The 19723-nt window shown below is 42.6% G+C and overlaps 1 protein-coding gene across 7 annotated transcripts in view; it reads right to left on the bottom strand.

The window, feature by feature from the left end:
* The window catches only part of camsap2a (calmodulin regulated spectrin-associated protein family, member 2a), a 98344-nt gene extending 78705 nt beyond the window's left edge, over positions 1 to 19639 (bottom strand). For 6 of the 7 annotated variants that reach the window (XM_071344533.1, XM_071344537.1, XM_071344538.1 and 3 more), the window contains exons 1-2: positions 18994 to 19638; positions 2742 to 3001 (exon numbers count right to left, since the gene is read on the bottom strand). In XM_071344533.1, the coding sequence (XP_071200634.1) occupies positions 2742 to 3001; positions 18994 to 19135 (402 nt within the window). In that variant the 5' untranslated portion in view covers positions 19136 to 19638. Of the gene's footprint in view, positions 1 to 2741; positions 3002 to 18993 lie in introns of all 7 variants that reach the window. The other variant, XM_071344534.1, reaches the window with a different exon arrangement.
* Between the last annotated feature and the right edge of the window lie 84 nt (positions 19640 to 19723).

The raw sequence follows: 19723 nt of genomic DNA, 5'->3' as shown, positions 1-19723 counted from the left end.
CCTCGACAAAGCAGCCTTAGCCTAGTCACTTCTGTAGTACCTCGACAAAGCAGCCTAGCCTAGTCACTTCTGTAGTGCCTCGACAAAGCAGCCTAGCCTAGTCACTTCTGTAGTACCTCGACAAAGCAGCCTAGCCTAGTCACTTCTGTAGTACCTCGACAAAGCAGCCTAGCCTAGTCACTTCTGTAGTACCTCGACAAAGCAGCCTAGCCTAGTCACTTCTGTAGTACCTCGACAAAGCAGCCTTAGCCTAGTCACTTCTGTAGTGCCTCGACAAAGCAGCCTAGCCTAGTCACTTCTGTAGTGCCTCGACAAAGCAGCCTTAGCCTAGTCACTTCTGTAGTGCCTCGACAAAGCAGCCTAGCCTAGTCACTTCTGTAGTGCCTAGACAAAGCAGCCTTAGCCTAGTCACTTCTGTAGTGCCTCGACAAAGCAGCCTTAGCCTAGTCACTTCTGTAGTGCCTCGACAAAGCAGCCTAGCCTAGTCACTTCTGTAGTGCCTCGACAAAGCAGCCTTAGCCTAGTCACTTCTGTAGTGCCTCGACAAAGCAGCCTAGCCTAGTCACTTCTGTAGTGCCTCGACAAAGCAGCCTTAGCCTAGTCACTTCTGTAGTACCTCGACAAAGCAGCCTAGCCTAGTCACTTCTGTAGTGCCTCGACAAAGCAGCCTTAGCCTAGTCACTTCTGTAGTGCCTCGACAAAGCAGCCTAGCCTAGTCACTTCTGTAGTGCCTCGACAAAGCAGCCTAGCCTAGTCACTTCTGTAGTGCCTAGACAAAGCAGCCTAGCCTAGTCACTTCTGTAGTGCCTCGACAAAGCAGCCTTAGCCTAGTCACTTCTGTAGTGCCTCGACAAAGCAGCCTAGCCTAGTCACTTCTGTAGTGCCTAGACAAAGCAGCCTAGCCTAGTCACTCCTGTAGTGCCTCGACAAAGCAGCCTAGCCTAGTCACTTCTGTAGTGCCTCGACAAAGCAGCCTAGCCTAGTCACTTCTGTAGTGCCTAGACAAAGCAGCCTAGCCTAGTCACTTCTGTAGTGCCTCGACAAAGCAGCCTTAGCCTAGTCACTTCTGTAGTGCCTCGACAAAGCAGCCTAGCCTAGTCACTTCTGTAGTGCCTAGACAAAGCAGCCTAGCCTAGTCACTCCTGTAGTGCCTCGACAAAGCAGCCTAGCCTAGTCACTTCTGTAGTACCTCGACAAAGCAGCCTAGCCTAGTCACTTCTGTAGTGCCTCGACAAAGCAGCCTAGCCTAGTCACTTCTGTAGTGCCTCGACAAAGCAGCCTTAGCCTAGTCACTTCTGTAGTGCCTCGACAAAGCAGCCTAGCCTAGTCACTTCTGTAGTGCCTCGACAAAGCAGCCTTAGCCTAGTCACTTCTGTAGTGCCTCGACAAAGCAGCCTTAGCCTAGTCACTTCTGTAGTGCCTCGACAAAGCAGCCTAGCCTAGTCACTTCTGTAGTGCCTAGACAAAGCAGCCTAGCCTAGTCACTCCTGTAGTGCCTCGACAAAGCAGCCTAGCCTAGTCACTTCTGTAGTGCCTCGACAAAGCATCACAATAAGAAGCAACATAGAATCTGAATCCCAAATGGCACCTTCCCAAAATAGTTCACTACTTTTGACCTGAACCTTAGAGAGAGAACTGAGGCAGAAAGTGGGAGAAAGATAACGAAAGATAAAACAGGGGAATAGAGAGAAAGAGCAGTAGAGAGAATATGGGGACAAAAAGACAGCCACAGTACTGGGTACAGGGAGAAAAACACGGACAGTCAGACAGGGTTGAAATTCCATATAGACTCTGGGGAGGACCACAAAATAGTGGGTACGGATTTGAAATGATCAGGGGGATGCCCACATTCCCATTCTAATGCTTATGATGGTGTACTGATTCGTTATGGAAGGGAACCCCTGTCAATTAAACCCTGTCGATTGAGACAACACACTGAGAAAACAGAGGCTATAGAGATGTACAAAGAGACAAAAGGGAGAGTGGAAGATAGAAAAAGACACGCACGCACGCGTGCACACACACACACTTTTCTTTTTCTTACATGCTGACCCCACCGCGTGCGTGCTTGCGACATCGCGCATGTCGATTTTTGTCCACCCACACCACACGATCAGGACACGCATGTTTGAAATATCAAAACGAACTCTGAACCAACTATATTAATTTGGGGACAGGTCGAAAAGCATTAAACATTTATGGCAATTTAGCTAGCTAGCTAGCTTGCTGTTGCTAGCTAATTTATCCTGGGATCTAAACATTGGGTTGTTATTTTACCACCACCGACTGGACTGTGGACATCAGTTCCTCTTTCAATCACCCACATGGGTACATGCTCCTAAAATTCAATGAGGAGATGGGAGAGGCGTGACTTGCAGTGCGTCAAGAGTCACAAGTAGAACCAAGTTCTATTTTAGCGCATGGCTACGCAGACGGTTGTTGACGCGCGTGAGCAGTGTGGGCGCAACGCGGGCGGTGTGGTCAGCATGTTAGGGTGCTTTTTAGTCATTCAGTTCCTCTTATGTTTGTTGTGTAGTAAATATTTTCATTTATTTCTTCCCTGTAAAAGCACATTGTGTTGCATTCCATGTCTGAAATGTGCTGTATAAATAAAGCTTGATTTGATTTGATCTGATGTGAAAGAAATCCACAGTAGCTGAACCCACAACCAAAACAAAGATGGCCACCTAGCCCCCACTATCCCCCACCCCCAAACTCTCAATCAAACCCCTCTTTCTTACCATCTGTATGGGCCTCTTGCGGAGGTCACGCTCTGTGACCAGCCTCTCCTGGTCTGTGATGTAGAGGCCCTTCTGAGCCAGGGCCTGGATGACATCATCGTGGCCAACCAGGGGCTTGGCGGCGTCACTCTTCAGGATGAGGCTCCCGGCTCTACAGTAGAGATCAGCAGACAGCAGCAGGTTGGCCACTGGAGGCTTCAGGTGCTCCTGATCATACTGGTCTGTGTAGAAGGGCTCCTTCAGGTCGGCCGGCACACTGTCTGCATAGGAGAGAGAGGCAGAGCGGTTCAAAACGATGAATATGAACAGGCAGTTTGTATCAAAGTCAATTTCAATTCATTAACACTTAACAGTATGTGAGAGAGAAAGTAAGGAACGATAGAGCGGCGGAGCTTCAGTTTAAAAGCATGCAGGCCTAAACACAGTGGAAGGTTAGCCTACACCACCTCATATTACCTCATACTGTATTTTTGTCACATTTCTGATATGATGAGAATCAATCAATTAGTGAATCTAGAAGATCAGCACGTTTGAAAGGGTCATTTGAAGGTTTGATATTTCACTGCATGACTGATGGTAACTCTGTGTTTAACTGTGGCAAGTCTACTTCATTCTTTCCCCATCCAAAGACACGGGCGTAGGAGATACACTATGGATGGACTGCACGGTGCGTTACCATGGAAACTACAGTAGGAGAGGAACCTGATCGATTCATGTGCACTCCATATCTCTCTAGCTCCCAGGGAGCTTCCCTCAGTCTGCTTTATCAAAGAGAGAGAGAGAAACGGATAACATAAGAGAGGGTGTGCGCGTTTGTGGGGGCGGGCGCACACGAGCTGACAGATACGAGTGGGCCTGATTTCAATAATTCATCTCCTCATTGTCAGACTCTTACAAGGTGTTGAGAAAATGGGGAAGGTATAAAAACCAGAGAGACTGAGATTGCTCAAACAGCTACGAAAATAACCAGATTTTCACACCGCTCAAGTGGCTGCACATTAGAACAAACAAAGTGTGGTTAAAAGGAGATTGACCCTAACCCTGTAATGCTACATGGGGTAACACTCCCACACACACAGATACACGCACGCACACACAGATATGTAACACACCCATATCAGAAGGAGCAGATGGGTGTTCGTTATGATGACGGTGTGTAAAGCCACGGTGACAGAGGCTTTCGCAGCTTCACACTCCTCATCCCACCCTCACACCACTCAACGAATCATTTCAGACAGGCCAAGTCAGCAGCTCATAACAGAAACACGCTATCTGATCTAAAACAAGGTCACCAAAGGGTCCTAGAGGTCGAAGTTTATATTAACCTCAGATCTAGGATCAGATTACCCTATCAATAATCCTCACCTAAACCATTATGCGGATGAAGAATACATCTGAACTGGTATCAGTGGTTACATTTGGGGCAACTTTGACCTACGCCTTGAGGAGAACGCAACTGAACAAAGGACCAATTGGAGGGGTGGTGGGCGTGGCTCCCACAGAGGTGAGGACAGGGCCATGTTCAGTACAAAAACGTTTTGGAACGTTGCAGATAGAAATGCTATGAATAGAGCCAACGTAATTCTTTATTCTAGATGTCAGAGGCATTTTTGTTGTTCTAGATAGCATATTTATATCTGAACACAAAACGTTGCGTCCTGCTGAGCACGCCCCCAGGTTAGGTTTAGGGATGGGGCTAGAGCCCTTCGAGAGGATTAAACCATAATGCCCAACTTGATCAAAGACTCTACATTGACAAGGGATATCCTACTCCTCTCTCACTGGGCCTGCCCTTCAAAGAAGACCCAGATCAGATAGTAAACAGTAGCATTCACAAAGAGGCAAAGAAAAACACCAGAAGGAAATCCATACCTGTCAATAGGTCAATTGAAGCAAGTCTGAATCAAGTATCAAGTCACTGAGGACGACTTCGAGCCGAGTCCCAAATCTGACAGGTTAAGTTTGAGTCAAGTCCTCAGGTCTCTCTCCTCTCTTACCTCGGTTGGTACAATGCAATTAGTGAGGAGGAGAACTGCATTATTATGTTCCACACAGGTTACCATTGCAATCAACCTAAGTACAACACAAAAATCTGAAAAAAAAAAAATCCTATTCCAAACTCCAGATTAATTTCTGTGTGTGTGTGTGTGTGTTAATGTGTTTAATTGCTTATGTGCCTGGAAGTATTCTGAGCCTTGAGCAGTGTTCCCTGGGATCTGAAGACCAGCTCTTCCTCTCTACCTCTGGGAACGAAAGAGACAGTATTTATGGAATCATCCCATTTCATTCAGACCTAATTAAAAAATACATGGAGGATCTGGTTAGAAGCTCATGTACTGTATTTTCTAATATTAGAGAAGCAAAACATAATCTGCTCACTGGCAACTGCAGCAGAATATTCTGTCTGCAGCTTGAATCAAATTGCATCACTCTTGGTCAGAACATTTGGGAAAACGAGTTAAAAGGATGTGCCACTAAAAATGCATAAGGTTGTATATTGAGTGGCACATGCCTTTATGAGGAAATGTTTGACTGTTCTTTTATGCTAGATGTAGATCTTCAGATGTTGATCTTTATGAATACCAGCTAGACAATATTATCAGTTGGTTAGTTAAAGGCCCAGCGCAGTCCAAAACGAATTATATATATATACTCACACACACACTACATGACATTTAAGTATGTGGACACCTGCACTTCGAACATCTCATTCCAAAATCATGGGGATTAATATGGAGTTGGTCCCCCCTTTGCTGCTATAACAGCCTCCACTGATGTTGGGTTATTAGGCCCAGCTCGCAGTCGGCGTTCCAATTCACCCCAAAGGTGTTTGATGGGGTTGAGGTCAGGGCTCTGTGCAGGCCAGTTGTTACGCCCTGACCTTAGTATTCTTTGTTTTCTTTATTATTTTGGTTAGGTCAGGGTGTGACATGGGTGATTATATGTTTTTGTCCTGTCTAGTCTTTTTGTATGTTTATGGGGTTGTTACCAGTCTAGCAGTTTTGTATGTCTATGGTTGCCTAGATTGGTTCTCAATTAGAAGCAGCTGTTTATCGTTGTCTCTGATTGGGAACCATATTTAGGCAGCCATATTCTTTGAGTATTTCGTGGGTGATTATCTATGTCTATGTTTAGTTGCTTGTGTCAGCACTATGATTATATAGCTTCATGTTCGTTTTGTTGTTTTTGTATAGTTCATTCCGTGTTCTTTCTTTATTAAAAGAAGATGCATTCAAATCACGCTGCGCTTTGGTCTCATCACTATAACGAACGTGACACCAGTCAAGTTCTTCCACACCGATCACGAAAAACCATTTCTTATGGACCTCGCCTTGTGCACGGGGGCATTGTCATGCTGAAACAGGAAAAGGCTTTCCCTAAACTGTTGCCACAAAGTTGGAAGCACAGAATTGTCTAAAATGTCACTGTATGCTGTAGCGTTAAGATTTCCCTTCACTGGAACTAAGGGGACTAGCCCGAACCATGAAAAACAGCCCCAGACCATTATTCCTCCTCCACCAAACTTTACAGTTGGCACTATGCATTAGGGCAGGTAGCGTTCTCCTAGCATCTGCCAAACCTAGATTCACCCGTCGGATTGCCAGATTGTGAAGCGTGATTCATCACTCCAGAGAACCCGTTTCCACTGCTCAAGAGTCCAATGGCGGTGAGTTTTACACCACTCCACCCAACGCTTGGCATTGCGCATGGGAATCTTAGGCTTGTGTGCGGCTGCTTGGTCATGGAAAGCCATTTCATGAAGCTCCTGACGAAAAATTATTGTGCTGATTTTGCTTCCAGAGGCAGTTTGTAACTCGGTAGTGAGTGTTGCAACTGAGGAAAGAGGATTTTTACACACTACATGCTTCAGCACTCGGCAGTCCCGTTCTGTGAGCTTGTGTGGCTTCCCACTTCATGGCTGAGCCGTTGTTGCTCCTAGACGTTTTCACTTCACAATAACAGCACTTACAGTTGACCGAGGCAGCTCTTCCAGGGCAGAAATTTGACGAACTGACTTGTTGGAAAGGTGGCATCCTATGACGGTGCCACATTGAAAGTCACTGAGATCTTCAGTAAGCTCTTCTACTGCCAATGTTTGTATATGGAGATTGCATGGCTGTGTGCTCGATTTTATATACAGTTGAAGTCGGAAGTTTACATACACCTTAGCAAAATACATTGAAAGTCTGTTTTTCACAATTCCTGACATTTAATCCTAGTAAAAATGTCCTGTCTTAGGTCAGTTAGGATCACCACTTTATTTTAAGAATGTGAAATGTCAGAATAATAGTAGAGATAATTATTTATTTCAGCTTTAATTTCTTTCATCACATTCCCAGTGGGTTAGAAGTTTACACTCAATTACTATTTGGTAGCATTGCCTTTAAATTGTTTAACTTGGGTCAAACATTTTAGGTAGCCTTCCACAAGCTTCCCACAATAAGTTGGGTGAATTTTGGCCCCTTCCTCCTCTCAGAACAGGTGTAACTGAGTCAGGTTTCTAGGCCTCCATGCTCGCAAACACTTTTTCAGTTCTGCCCACAAATGTTCTATAGGATGAGGTCAGGGCTTTGTGATGGCCACTCCAATAGCTTGACTTTGTTGTCCTTAAGCCATTTTCCACAACTTTGGAAGTATGCTTGGGTCATTGTCCATTTGGAAGACCCATTTGCGACCAAGCTTTAACTTCCTGACTGATGTCTTGAGATGTTGCTTCAATATATCCACATAATTGTCCTACCTCATGATGCCATCTATTTTGTGAAGTGCACCAGTCCCTCCTGCAGCAAAGTAGCCCCACAACATGATGCTGCCACACCCGTGCTTCACGGTTGGGATGGTGCTCTTCGGCATGCAAGCCTCCCCCTTTTTCCTCCAAACATAACGATGGGCATTATGGCCAAACAGTTCTATTTTTGTTTCATCAGACCAGAGGACAATTCTCCAAAAAATAGGATCTTTGTCCCCATGTGCAGTCGCAAACCGTTCCAAGATGGCTTAGCAGTTCAGACATAATTTTTGTCCTCGTACTGTCTTGTCCTGTGTATATATATATTTACACCTTCTTCGCATATCTTTTATATATTTTATTATCCAAGAATTCAACTACAAAAGCTTTCCTGCAAAAGCTTTCCTGCAACCCGCCTCACCAATTTACCTCAAATCTGAAAATCCACAGTGGAAGCTAGCCAGGGGCTAATCAGAAGCTAGCCAGAAAGGTAACCAGAAGCTAGCCGAAAGCTAATCTGAAGCTGCCCAGAAGTTAGCCGGTTTGCTGGCTAGTGTTGGTGTTTCAGCTGCCCACGTTTTGTGGTCATCAGCTATTCCTTTAGCTCGATAATCTACCGGCACTTTTGTGCAACGCGACTCGGACCGGAGCATACCGGGCCTTTTTTTTTTTCTCTCAGTTTCCCCGGATTTCAGCCGCAGGCTCTGGACATTTGCACCTTGATTTCGCAGCTAGCTAGCTGCAAACCGTGTGACTATTGGATTACGTCGATCCCGGAGCAAACTTAAATTATTCCGGAGCTAGCCAGCTGAGGAGTTCCATCAGCCATTCCTGGGCTACAGTCACCTATCCGGACCCGTTTTTTTTTTTTTTTTTTGCTGCAGATACGGAGCCCCACCGGGCCTTCACGACTGACTGCCGACGTTATCTGCCCGAGGGAGTTATCCAACTGGCACCTCCGTCGCGACGTTACCTGAACGCTCATCTGGGGCCCGCTAATCGTTAGCTGTTATCGGCTGCTATCTGAATAAGTATATCGGACAATTTTTTTTCTCTTGGGTCACTATATCTATTTTGCCAATTGGATTGATCCCCTCTACCACACGGAACCCCACTAATCTACCGACGGAATCGCACGAGGTGTCTAAAAATAGACCTCCATCCTATGCTATCTTGCTACCGATAGCCATCTACCCGGCCAGCTGTCTGGATCGCCGTGACCCCAACCAACCTCTACTCACTGGACCCTTATTGATCACTCGATTAAGCATGCCTCTCCTTAATGTAAATATGCCTTGTCCATTGCTGTTCTGGTTAGTGTTTATTGGCTTATTTCACTGTAGGGCCTCTAGCCCTGCTCACTATACCATATCCAACCTTTCAGTTCCACCACCCACATATGCGATGACATCACCTGGTTTCAATGATGTTTCTAGAGACAATATCTCTCTCATCATCACTCAATACCTAGGTTTACCTCCACTGTATTCACATCCTACCATACCTTTGTCTGTACATTATTCCTTGAAGCTATTTTATCGCCCCCAGAAACGTCCTTTTACTGTCTGTTCTAGACGACCAATTCTCATAGCTTTTAGCCGTACCCTTATCCTACTCCTCCTCTGTTCCTCTGGTGATGTAGAGGTGAATCCAGGCCCTGCAGTACCTAGCTCCACTCCTATTCCCCAGGCGCTCTCTTTTGATGACTTCTGTAACCGTAATAGCCTTGGTTTCATGCATGTTAACATTAGAAGCCTCCTCCCTAAGTTTGTTTTGTTCACTGCTTTAGCACACTCTGCCAACCCGGATGTTTTAGCCGTGTCTGAATCCTGGCTTAGAAAGACCACCAAAAATTCTGACATTTTCATCCCCAACTACAAGATTTTCAGACAAGATAGAACGGCCAAAGGGGGCGGTGTTGCAATCTACTGCAAAGATTGCCTGCAGAGTTCTGTTTTACTATCCAGGTCTGTTCCCAAACAACTTGAACTTTTAAAAATCCACCTCTCTAAAAACAAGTCTCTCACCGTTGCCGCCTGCTATAGACCACCCTCTGCCCCCAGCTGTGCTCTGGACACCATATGTGAACTGATTGCCCCCCATCTATCTTCAGAGCTCGTGCTGCTAGGCGACCTACATTTTAACATGCTTAACACCCCAGCCATCCTACAATCTAAGCTTGATGCCCTCAATCTCACACAAATTATCAATGAACCTACCAGGTACCACCCCAATTCCGTAAACACGGGTACCCTCATAGATATCATCCTAACCAACTTGCCCTCCAAATACACCTCTGCTGTTTTCAACCAAGATCTCAGCGATCACTGCCTCATTGCCTGCATCCGTAATGGGTCAGCGGTCAAACGACCTCCACTCATCACTGTCAAACGCTCCCTGAAACACTTCAGCGAGCAGGCCTTTCTAATCGACCTGGCCGAGGTATCCTGGAAGGATATTGATCTCATCCCGTCAGTAGAGGATGCCTGGATATTTTTTTTAAATGCCTTCCTTACCATCTTGAATAAGCATGCCCCATTCAAGAAATTTAGAACCAGGAACAGATATAGCCCTTGGTTCTCTCCTGACCTGACTGCCCTTAACCAACAGAAAAACATCCTATGGCGTTCTGCATTAGCATCGAACAGCCCCCGTGATATGCAACTTTTCAGGGAAGCTAGAAACCAATATACACAGGCAGTTAGAAAAGCCAAGGCTAGCTTTTTCAAGCAGAAATTTGCTTCCTGCAACACAAATTCAAAAAGTTCTGGGACACTGTAAAGTCCATGGAGAATAAGAACACCTCCTCCCAGCTTCCAACTGCACTGAAGATAGGAAACACTGTCACCACCGACAAATCCACTATAATTGAGAATTTCAATAAGCATTTTTCTACGGCTGGCCATGCTTTCCACCTGGCTACCCCTACCCCGGTCAACAGCACTCCCCTCCCCTCTGCTACTCGCCCAAGCCTTCCCCATTTCTCTTTCTCCCAAATACAGTCAGCTGATGTTCTGAAAGAGCTGCAAAATCTGGACCCTTACAAATCAGCCGGGCTAGATAATCTGGACCCTTTCTTTCTAAAACTATCTGCTGAAATTGTTGCCACCCCTATTACTAGCCTTTTCAACCTCTCTTTCGTGTCGTCTGAGATTCCCAAAGATTGGAAAGCAGCTGCGGTTATCCCCCTCTTCAAAGGGGGGGACACTCTTGACCCTAACAGCTACAGACCTATATCTATCCTACCCTGCCTTTCTAAGGTCTTCGAAAGCCAAGTCAACAAACAGATTACCGACCATTTCGAATCCCACCATACCTTCTCCGCTATGCAATCTGGTTTCAGAGCTGGTCATGGGTGCACCTCAGCCACGCTCAAGGTCATAAACGATATCTTAACCGCCATCGATAGGAAACAATACTGTGCAGCCGTATTCATTGACCTGGCCAAGGCTTTTGACTCTGTCAATCACCACATCCTCATCGGCAGACTCGACAGCCTTGGTTTCTCTAATGATTGCCTCGCCTGGTTCACCAACTACTTCTCTGATCGAGTTCAGTGTGTCAAATCGGAGGGTCTGTTGTCCGGGCCTCTGGCAGTCTCTATGGGGGTGCCACAGGGTTCAATTCTTGGACCGACTCTCTTCTCTGTATACATCAATGATGTCGCTCTTGCTGCTGGTGATTCTCTGATCCACCTCTACGCAGACGACACTATTCTGTATACTTCTGGCCCTTCTTTTGACACTGTGTTAACAACCCTCCAGGCGAGCTTCAATGCCATACAACTCTCCTTCCGTGGCCTCCAATTGCTCTTAAATACAAGTAAAACTAAATGCATGCTCTTCAACCGATCGCTGCCTGCACCTGCCCGCCTGCCCAACATCACTACTCTGGACGGCTCTGACTTAGAATATGTGGACAACTACAAATACCTAGGTGTCTGGTTAGACTGTAAACTCTCCTTCCAGACTCACATCAAACATCTCCAATCCAAAGTTAAATCTAGAATTGGCTTCCTATTCCGCAACAAAGCATCCTTCACTCATGCTGCCAAACATACCCTTGTAAAACTGACCATCCTACCAATCCTCGACTTCGGTGATGTCATTTACAAAATAGCCTCCAAAACCCTACTCAATAAATTGGATGCAGTCTATCACAGTGCCATCTGTTTTGTCACCAAAGCCCCATATACTACCCACCACTGCGACCTGTACACTCTCGTTGGCTGGCCCTCGCTTCATACTCGTCGCCAAACCCACTGGCTCCAGGTCATCTACAAGACCCTGCTAGGTAAAGTCCCCCCTTATCTCAGCTCGCTGGTCACCATAGCAGCACCTACCTGTAGCACGCGCTCCAGCAGGTATATCTCTCTGGTCACCCCCAAAACCAATTCTTCCTTTGGCCGCCTCTCCTTCCAGTTCTCTGCTGCCAATGACTGGAACGAACTACAAAAATCTCTGAAACTGGAAACACTTATCTCCCTCACTAGCTTTAAGCACCAGCTGTCAGAGCAGCTCATAGATTACTGCACCTGTACATAGCCCATCTATAATTTAGCCCAAACAACTACCTCTTTACCTACTGTATTTATTTATTTATTTTGCTCCTTTGCACCCCATTATTTCTATCTCTACTTTACACTTTCTTCCACTGCAAACCAACCATTCCAGTGTTTTTATTTATTATTTTTTTACTTGCTATATTGTATTTACTTCGCCACCATGGCCTTTTTATATTTTTATTTATTTATATATATATTTTGTTTGCCTTCACCTCCCTTATCTCACCTCACTTGCTCACATTGTATATAGACTTATTTTTCACTGTATTATTGACTGTATGTTTGTTTTACTCCATGTGTAACTATGTGTTGTTGTATGTGTCGAACTGCTTTGCTTTATCTTGGCCAGGTCGCAATTGTAAATGAGAACGTGTTCTCAATTTGCCTACCTGGTTAAATAAAGGTGAAATAAAAATAAATAAAAAAACGTAGTCTGGATTTTTTATGGCGGTTTTGGAGCAGTGGCTTCTTCCTTGCTGAGTGGCCTTTCAGGTTATGTTGATATAGGACTCGTTTAACTGTGGATATAGATACTTTTGTACCCGTTTCCTCCAGCATCTTCACAAGGTCCTTTGCTGTTGTTCTGGGATTGATTTGCACTTTTCGCAGTATGTTCATCTCTAGGAGACAGAACGTGTCTCCTTCCTGAGAGCGGTATGACGGCTGCGTGGTACCATGGTGTTTATACTTGCGTATTGTTGTTTGTGCAGATGAACGTGGTACCTTCAGGCGTTTGGAAATTGCTCCCAAGGATGAACCAGACTTGTGGAGGTCTACAATTTTTTTAGAGTTTAAGTTACCTGTGATGAATGTTGAAAACAAAAACTTTAATTTCTATATGCAGGAAATCCTATTTTAATAATGGGCATGGTAAGAATTGACAACCAAAGTGCGAGTCATAATTCCCATGACACCTTCTAGCAAAATCTGAAAAGCGGTTCCTTCATTTATTCCATAGGATATTTTTAGATTCACTTAAAATAAGGTCTGTGTTTCGTGTAGGCTTACATCACCGTGCCAATTTTATAACTGTGTAGATATCCATAGGACAAGGTAACTCTGATCAATATTGGCTAAATATAAGCGAAGATAAAAAAAATTGTAGAGTGGATTTATGAAAATATGTTGACAAACGTTACCTTATCCTAGTGAGATTTACACGGGTATCAAAACGTCGAGGCGGTTTAAGCCTGCCCGAAACACAGACCTTATTTGAAGTAGATCAAGACATTCTCTATGGAAGACATGAACGGTAAAATAACGAAGGAACCCCTTTCAAATTCAGCCGCAAGTTATTACAGGAATTATGACGCGTCGACTATTTCTCTCTAAACCATATACCTTTGACCAATCCGGAAACTATCACCTCGAAAACAAAACGTTTATTCCGTTCCGTATTTTATCTAACGGGTGGCATCCATGAGTCTAAATATTCCTGTAAATATGCAGGTTTAAAAATATATACTTGTGTATTGATTTTAAGAAAGGCATTGATGTTTATGGTTAAGTACACATTGGAGCAATGACAGTCATTGATTGATTGTTTTTTATAAGATAAGTTTAATGCTAGCTAGCAACTTACCTTAGCTTACTGCATTCGCTAACAGGCAGGCTCCTCGTGGAGTGCAATGTAATCAGGTGTTAGAATATTGGACTAGTTAACTGTAAGGTTGCAAGATTGGTTCCCCCGAGCTGACAAGGTTAAAAATCTGTCGTTCTGCCCCTGAACGAGGCAGAACGTTCCTAGGCCGTCATTGAAAATAAGAATATGTTCTTAACTGACTTGCCTAGTTAAATAAAGATTAAATAAAGGTGTAAAAAAAATTATAATAATAAAATTTAAAAATCGGCAAATCGGCGCCCAAAAATCGGCAAATCGGCGCCCAAAAATACCGATTTCCGATTGTTATGAAAACTTGAAAGGTCTACAATTAATTAATCGGCCATTCCGATTAATCGGTCGACCTCTAATGTAAACTTCCGACTTCAACTGTACCTGTCAGCAACGGGTATAGTTGAAATTGCTGAATCCACTAATTTGAAGGGGTTCCACATACTTTTGTGTATATATAGTATATATTTCCACACTGTGGTTGGAATAATACGGTGACATCACCAGGCATTAAATTAGTTAATAGACCAATAAGAAAGAGAGTTCCAAACCTCTCTGCCAATAAGAGCTGGTTTTCAGTTTTCCCTTCCCCACTCAGACCACTCCCAGACAGTCGTAGCAAAATACTTGCTATAAAAATTACTCTTTGCTAAGAAGCTATTTTAGTCTATTTTTCATCATTTTAATTGAAAACAATCACAGTAAGGTACTTAATTGTTACCCAGAAATGATTTGCTATTGAGATAAAAAAAAAAGTTTAAAAAAAGTCTGCATTGGACCTTTAAAGGAATACAAAACAGATGTCTTGTTGAGGTTCAGTGCTAGGTCAGAGCACATTGGTTTTAGAAGTACTTATACTCCACGCAAGTCTCCCAAAAGCAGACATCTGGATGTATTTGTTCCAGATTTCATGATTATTCTAAAGATCTAATATAACTGTACTATATATAAGAATACGAATATGTATATAGTGTGTAAATAGTATTTTTGTTGTACCTTGGTATCTTTCCTATTCATAACTATTATTTGATTTTGAGTGTAATGTAATATCTTTATGTTGTTCTTGTCTATTACTTTCTGTACTTTTTCATGTATTTGTACGTTTTATGTGGACCCCAGGAAGAGTAGCCCACTGCATGTGCAGTAGCTAATGGGGATCCTAATAAACTAAACCTTAAAGCTTTACACGCAACCTAGCAAGGCTCAAGCCACGCCCACCTGAGAATACAGCTCTGTTCAGCTTTCATTTGGCCTAGAAGTGGATAATCCATTCCTCAACTAATTGTCACTTCACTGATTGCTTTCAAATAGAAACAGACAATATTCATACGATTAATTGTGCAAACCACCTTTTCCCTTGGACTTTACTATCGTTGAAAAGTGTGACACGATGTCTCAAAAGGATGGGGATATAATTGGAAATCGTAGACATGGGACTAAAAGGTTTTGACCCATGTGTTATCAAAGTTGATTTAACGACGGGGATTAAATGCACTGACACGGCAACTACGTGAAAAGAGAGAAGAGAAAACGATTAAGTAAGTGTTCTCCTTCGTTGGATAGAACATTTTGTTGATTGATTAGATTACAATGTAAACAGTCACCACTCAGAACACGAAGCCAACACGAAAAATCCACATATCTAAATCAATCGCACACTTTTGTATCTTTCCCCTATTCTCAAATAAATATGCATTGGTTAATTCTAAAGTGATATATGTTTATGTTCACAACAGGTGGGAACTATTTTGGTACAAAACATTTTTCGCCTTGTTTAATATTCTAGATGACATCAATCATAGGTAATGTTGCACGTCTTTGGGAGAAAGCCATGGTGAAAGGGGTGGGAGATTGGGAGGAGGCGGTTACAAATTCTATTGGGTTTGGTACCTTAGAAAGAGCTGATTGGATAGAGAGTAATTTAATGCAAATGTATAAATTCCGTCTATATGTATATGCAAATTAGGGTAACACTTTACTTGACACCCAGCATCATAACACACTATGACACGGACATAACCATGTCATAATATGTCATAACAGCTGACCTAACTTATCAGAACCTGTCATAATATGGTCATAACACTGTCATGACCGATATATTTACACCTGTTGTGACATATATTGTGTTATTTTATGGCTGGTTATGACACCTACATGATACTATCAAAACCCACATTTTTTCAAATGTGTTTTTTCCCTGACAAGAAGTTTCCTTTCATTTGAAAGTTTGTTTTTCTTAAATCCTTTGTTGTTGTTGTAATTCATTCTTTACAGTCATGTTTTTTCCCATCATATTTTAAATAACTTGTAGAAAATGCACTTTCTGACACCACGAAGAAGCATTATGACAGAATTATGTTATATTCAGAAAATGTTATATAACATAAACATACTGTTGAGAAGTAGGCTATGGTGTAATGGAATGTTTTGCCACGTGTGGTAGGTTTTGTGGGTTTTGACACTCTAATGTATCTGGGGTGGCAGGTAGCCTAGCGGTTAGAGCATTGGGCCAGTAACCGAACTGTTGCTGGATTGACTCCCCGAGCTGAAGGTAAAAATCTGTTGTTCTGCCCCTGAACAAGGCAGTTAATTGTAAATAAGAATTTGTTCTTAACTGACTTGCCTAAATAAAGGTTATATTTAAATAAAAAATGTAGATGTACATTTCAGAAAATGTTTTACATAAATGTTATATAAGAAGGTTTTGTTGGTTTTGACACTCATGTAGGTGTCAAAATTGGACATAAAATACCATAATATATCTCACAACAGGTCTAAATATGTGTCATGACAGTGTTATGACCAGGTTATATCAGCTGTTATGACATTATGACATGGTTATGACAATGTGTTACCAATTAGTTGTTATTTTCAACCAGTCTCAACGTCAACAGTGAAGAGGCGACTCCGGGATGCTGGCCTTCTAGGCAGAGTTGCAAAGAAAAAGCCATATCTCGGTCTGGCCAATAAAAAGAAAAGATTATGATGGGTAAAAGAACACAGACACTGGACAGAGGAACTCTGCCTAGAAGGCCAGCACCCGGAGTCGCCTCTTCACTGTTGACGTTGAGATCGGTGTTTTGCGGGTACTATTTAATGAAGCTGCCAGTGAAGGAAGTAGTACACAGCATTGTACGAGAACTTCAGTTTCTTGGCAATTTCTCGCATGGAATAGCTTTCATTTCTCAGAACAAGAATAGACTGACAAGTTGCAGAAGAACGTTCTTTGTTTCTGGCCATTTTGAGCATGTAATCGAACCCACAAATGCTGATGCTCCAGATAATCAACTAGTCTGAAGAAGGCCAATTTTATTGCTTCTTTAATCAGGGCAACAGTTTTCAGCTGTGCTAACATAATTGCAAAAGGGTTTTCTAATGATCAATTAGCCTTTTTAAAATGATAAACTTGGATTAGCTAACACAACGTTCCATTGGAACACAGGTGTGATGGTTGCTGATAATGGGCCTCTGTACGCCTATGTAGATATTCCATAAAATATCTGCAGTTTCCAGCTACAATAGTCATTTACAAAATTAACAATGTCTACACTGTATTTCTGATCAATTTGATGTTATTTTAATGGACAATTTTTTAAATTTTCTTTCAAAAAACAAGGACATTTGTAGGTGGCTCCAAACATTTTGAACGGTAGTGTATATTTGACATTCAATTGAATAACCACCAAAATGTCTGGATTCCATAGATTTTCTTTCTCTCATTATAACATTGCTGGTGCTATGCACAGCTAACTGAGGTAAGACAGTAATTCTGGTCATAGATTATGCATGTATGAACTACACATTGAATCATCCAGCCTAAAGCAGGAGGTTTAAATAAAATGTATTGTCGCCAACGTACTGGAAGATGTCTTTAAAACACAATTATATAATTGTCTAGCATCAGTGAGCTGATGTGTACTGTACTACTTTGAGTACACCGAGTACAGCACAATCCTGAGCCTGTGGCAAACTGCTGGCTATTACCAAAAACAAAACCAAACCAAGGATCAAAACAGCTCAAATAAGTATAAGATAGGAATTACTTTTATATCAGAACATGTGCTGTTATAACTGCTTTCAAAAGTCAGGTATTGTCCCCTAGGCTACCAGGCTTATAGCAATACCACATGCCTTGGAATGAAACTCAAGGTGCAGTAACTAAGATGCATCGCAAAGACCCCTAGGGCCACTTTCCCAGACACAGATTCAGTGCAGAATCTCCTACTATTGAACATGTATTTTAGTCCAGGGCTACTCTCAATTTGTGTCCGGGATACCAGCCCCTAAGCAGGCTACCACTTGACCGGCTCAAAGCTACATTCCACATTACTGAGCGGGGCCTTGCCGCACAGATGAGTCAGAAGCTCTCTATTCTTTTCTTCAGTGACCATCGAGACTCAATGCAGTTTACAGCAACGGACTGAGGTGGAAAACATTTGGGCTACGATGATTCACATCAGTCTGTCTGCCCCCCTAAAGATTGACAGAGGTTTGGGTTCTGGTTGGAATTTATATAACAAATAACTTATTTGGGCATACCACCACATTAATAAAACTGTTGTCTTTATTGAAGAACCTATTGGTCATCCAAACGTGACTCCTTTTACTCTTCTAATACTTTGAACTATGTGAAACAGTCACAAAAGTAACATTTGGGGCTACGGTATATATAGGCCTAACCCCAAATATGAACCCGATTAGGTACTATTTCATTACTATTATGTAATATGAGCCACATTTGCCAACTGTAAGCTTACTGATAACCATGGTACAACAATAACCATGTGATAATGAATGTGACTCCATTATGCCCAACTAGATTTGATGTTATGGAGTGGGCCTGTCATACTCAGGGTCACAGCTCTCAAGCAGGAGACATCCACAATCTGTTGAGATTGATGAGATCATTTGTGGCATCCCTTCACAACTTCATGTTTAGAGTCCACTGCAACTGAACTGAACTAGATAGGAAATTATCAGGCAAAAGTTATTTTTCTTAGCATAGGTCTCTTATGTATGAATAAGAGACCTATGTGTGTTTTATGTATGTGTGTTTGTTATGGACGGCTATTCTCCTCTTGGGGAATCGAAATACATTGATTCAACATTTATTTATATAAATACTACATACAAATCCATTGTACAACAATGTACATACACATATTGTAATATACATACAATAATCGTACAGTAATATATTGCAAGCTTAAATGGTGTGTGTGTGATGATATTTGTATAGCTGAGCGGGTAATATTGCAGGGAAGAATAGCCAAATTGTTGACCAATGTGTTTGAAAAACAATTCAAATGTAATTATTGACAAAATAAATATTTAAACCACCTACCTGTCACAAATGCTTTGGCCACTAGCCATGTGAAGCTACAGCAGATTTTTGCTCGTGAAAAATCATAACGATCAAAAGACTTTATTGCGGGAACAATAAAGGTATTTTTTAATTCCTTTGCGTCCGTCACTTCACCCATCATAACACCCTGAAGTGTCAATACCAGCCGTCAGAAACACAAAGGTTACTATGTAGCAATAGAAGTGGATGACATCCCACCAAAGGAATTTAATGCACCAAACTTGACTTGATTTGTAGCATTCAATGCCTACGTCAATTTACAATTCGTTGGAGGAGACATGGAGAATTGACTGGAAGCCATCGGTAAGGTATCGTCTAACTCCTTTGAGTCAATATGAATCGTGGAAGCAGTGCCTCTCCTTGTATTTTCCATCCATTCTGCTGCTACCATTTGAAATGGAGCTCGCTGAATAGCTGTCAACCTATTTCTGAATCTCAAAGAGAAAGACGCATATTTTCTTCAGATAGAGAGGAAAAAACATTCCCATTATTCAGTCTTTGTTCTTTCATTTTCCTTTACATGTTCCCCTTTGGATAGCTTTTTTGCTCCACAATTCAATCTCTGCTTTTCTTCGCTTGTTACGGTTTTCCTGCGGCACTGTGGGTATAAAAGAGCTGCACTATTGCGCGTGCGCATACCACCCAGCCACTTCTGCACCACATGCAAAAGAAGAAAGCAAGCATGCCTTTACTACAGAGTGTAAATAGA

The sequence above is a fragment of the Salvelinus alpinus genome, chromosome 16 (genome assembly GCF_045679555.1).
Source record: "Salvelinus alpinus chromosome 16, SLU_Salpinus.1, whole genome shotgun sequence".
NCBI classification, from domain to species: domain Eukaryota; kingdom Metazoa; phylum Chordata; class Actinopteri; order Salmoniformes; family Salmonidae; genus Salvelinus; species Salvelinus alpinus.
Note: the sequence above shows the minus strand (reverse complement) of the source record. Positions and strands in the feature narration are given on the sequence as shown.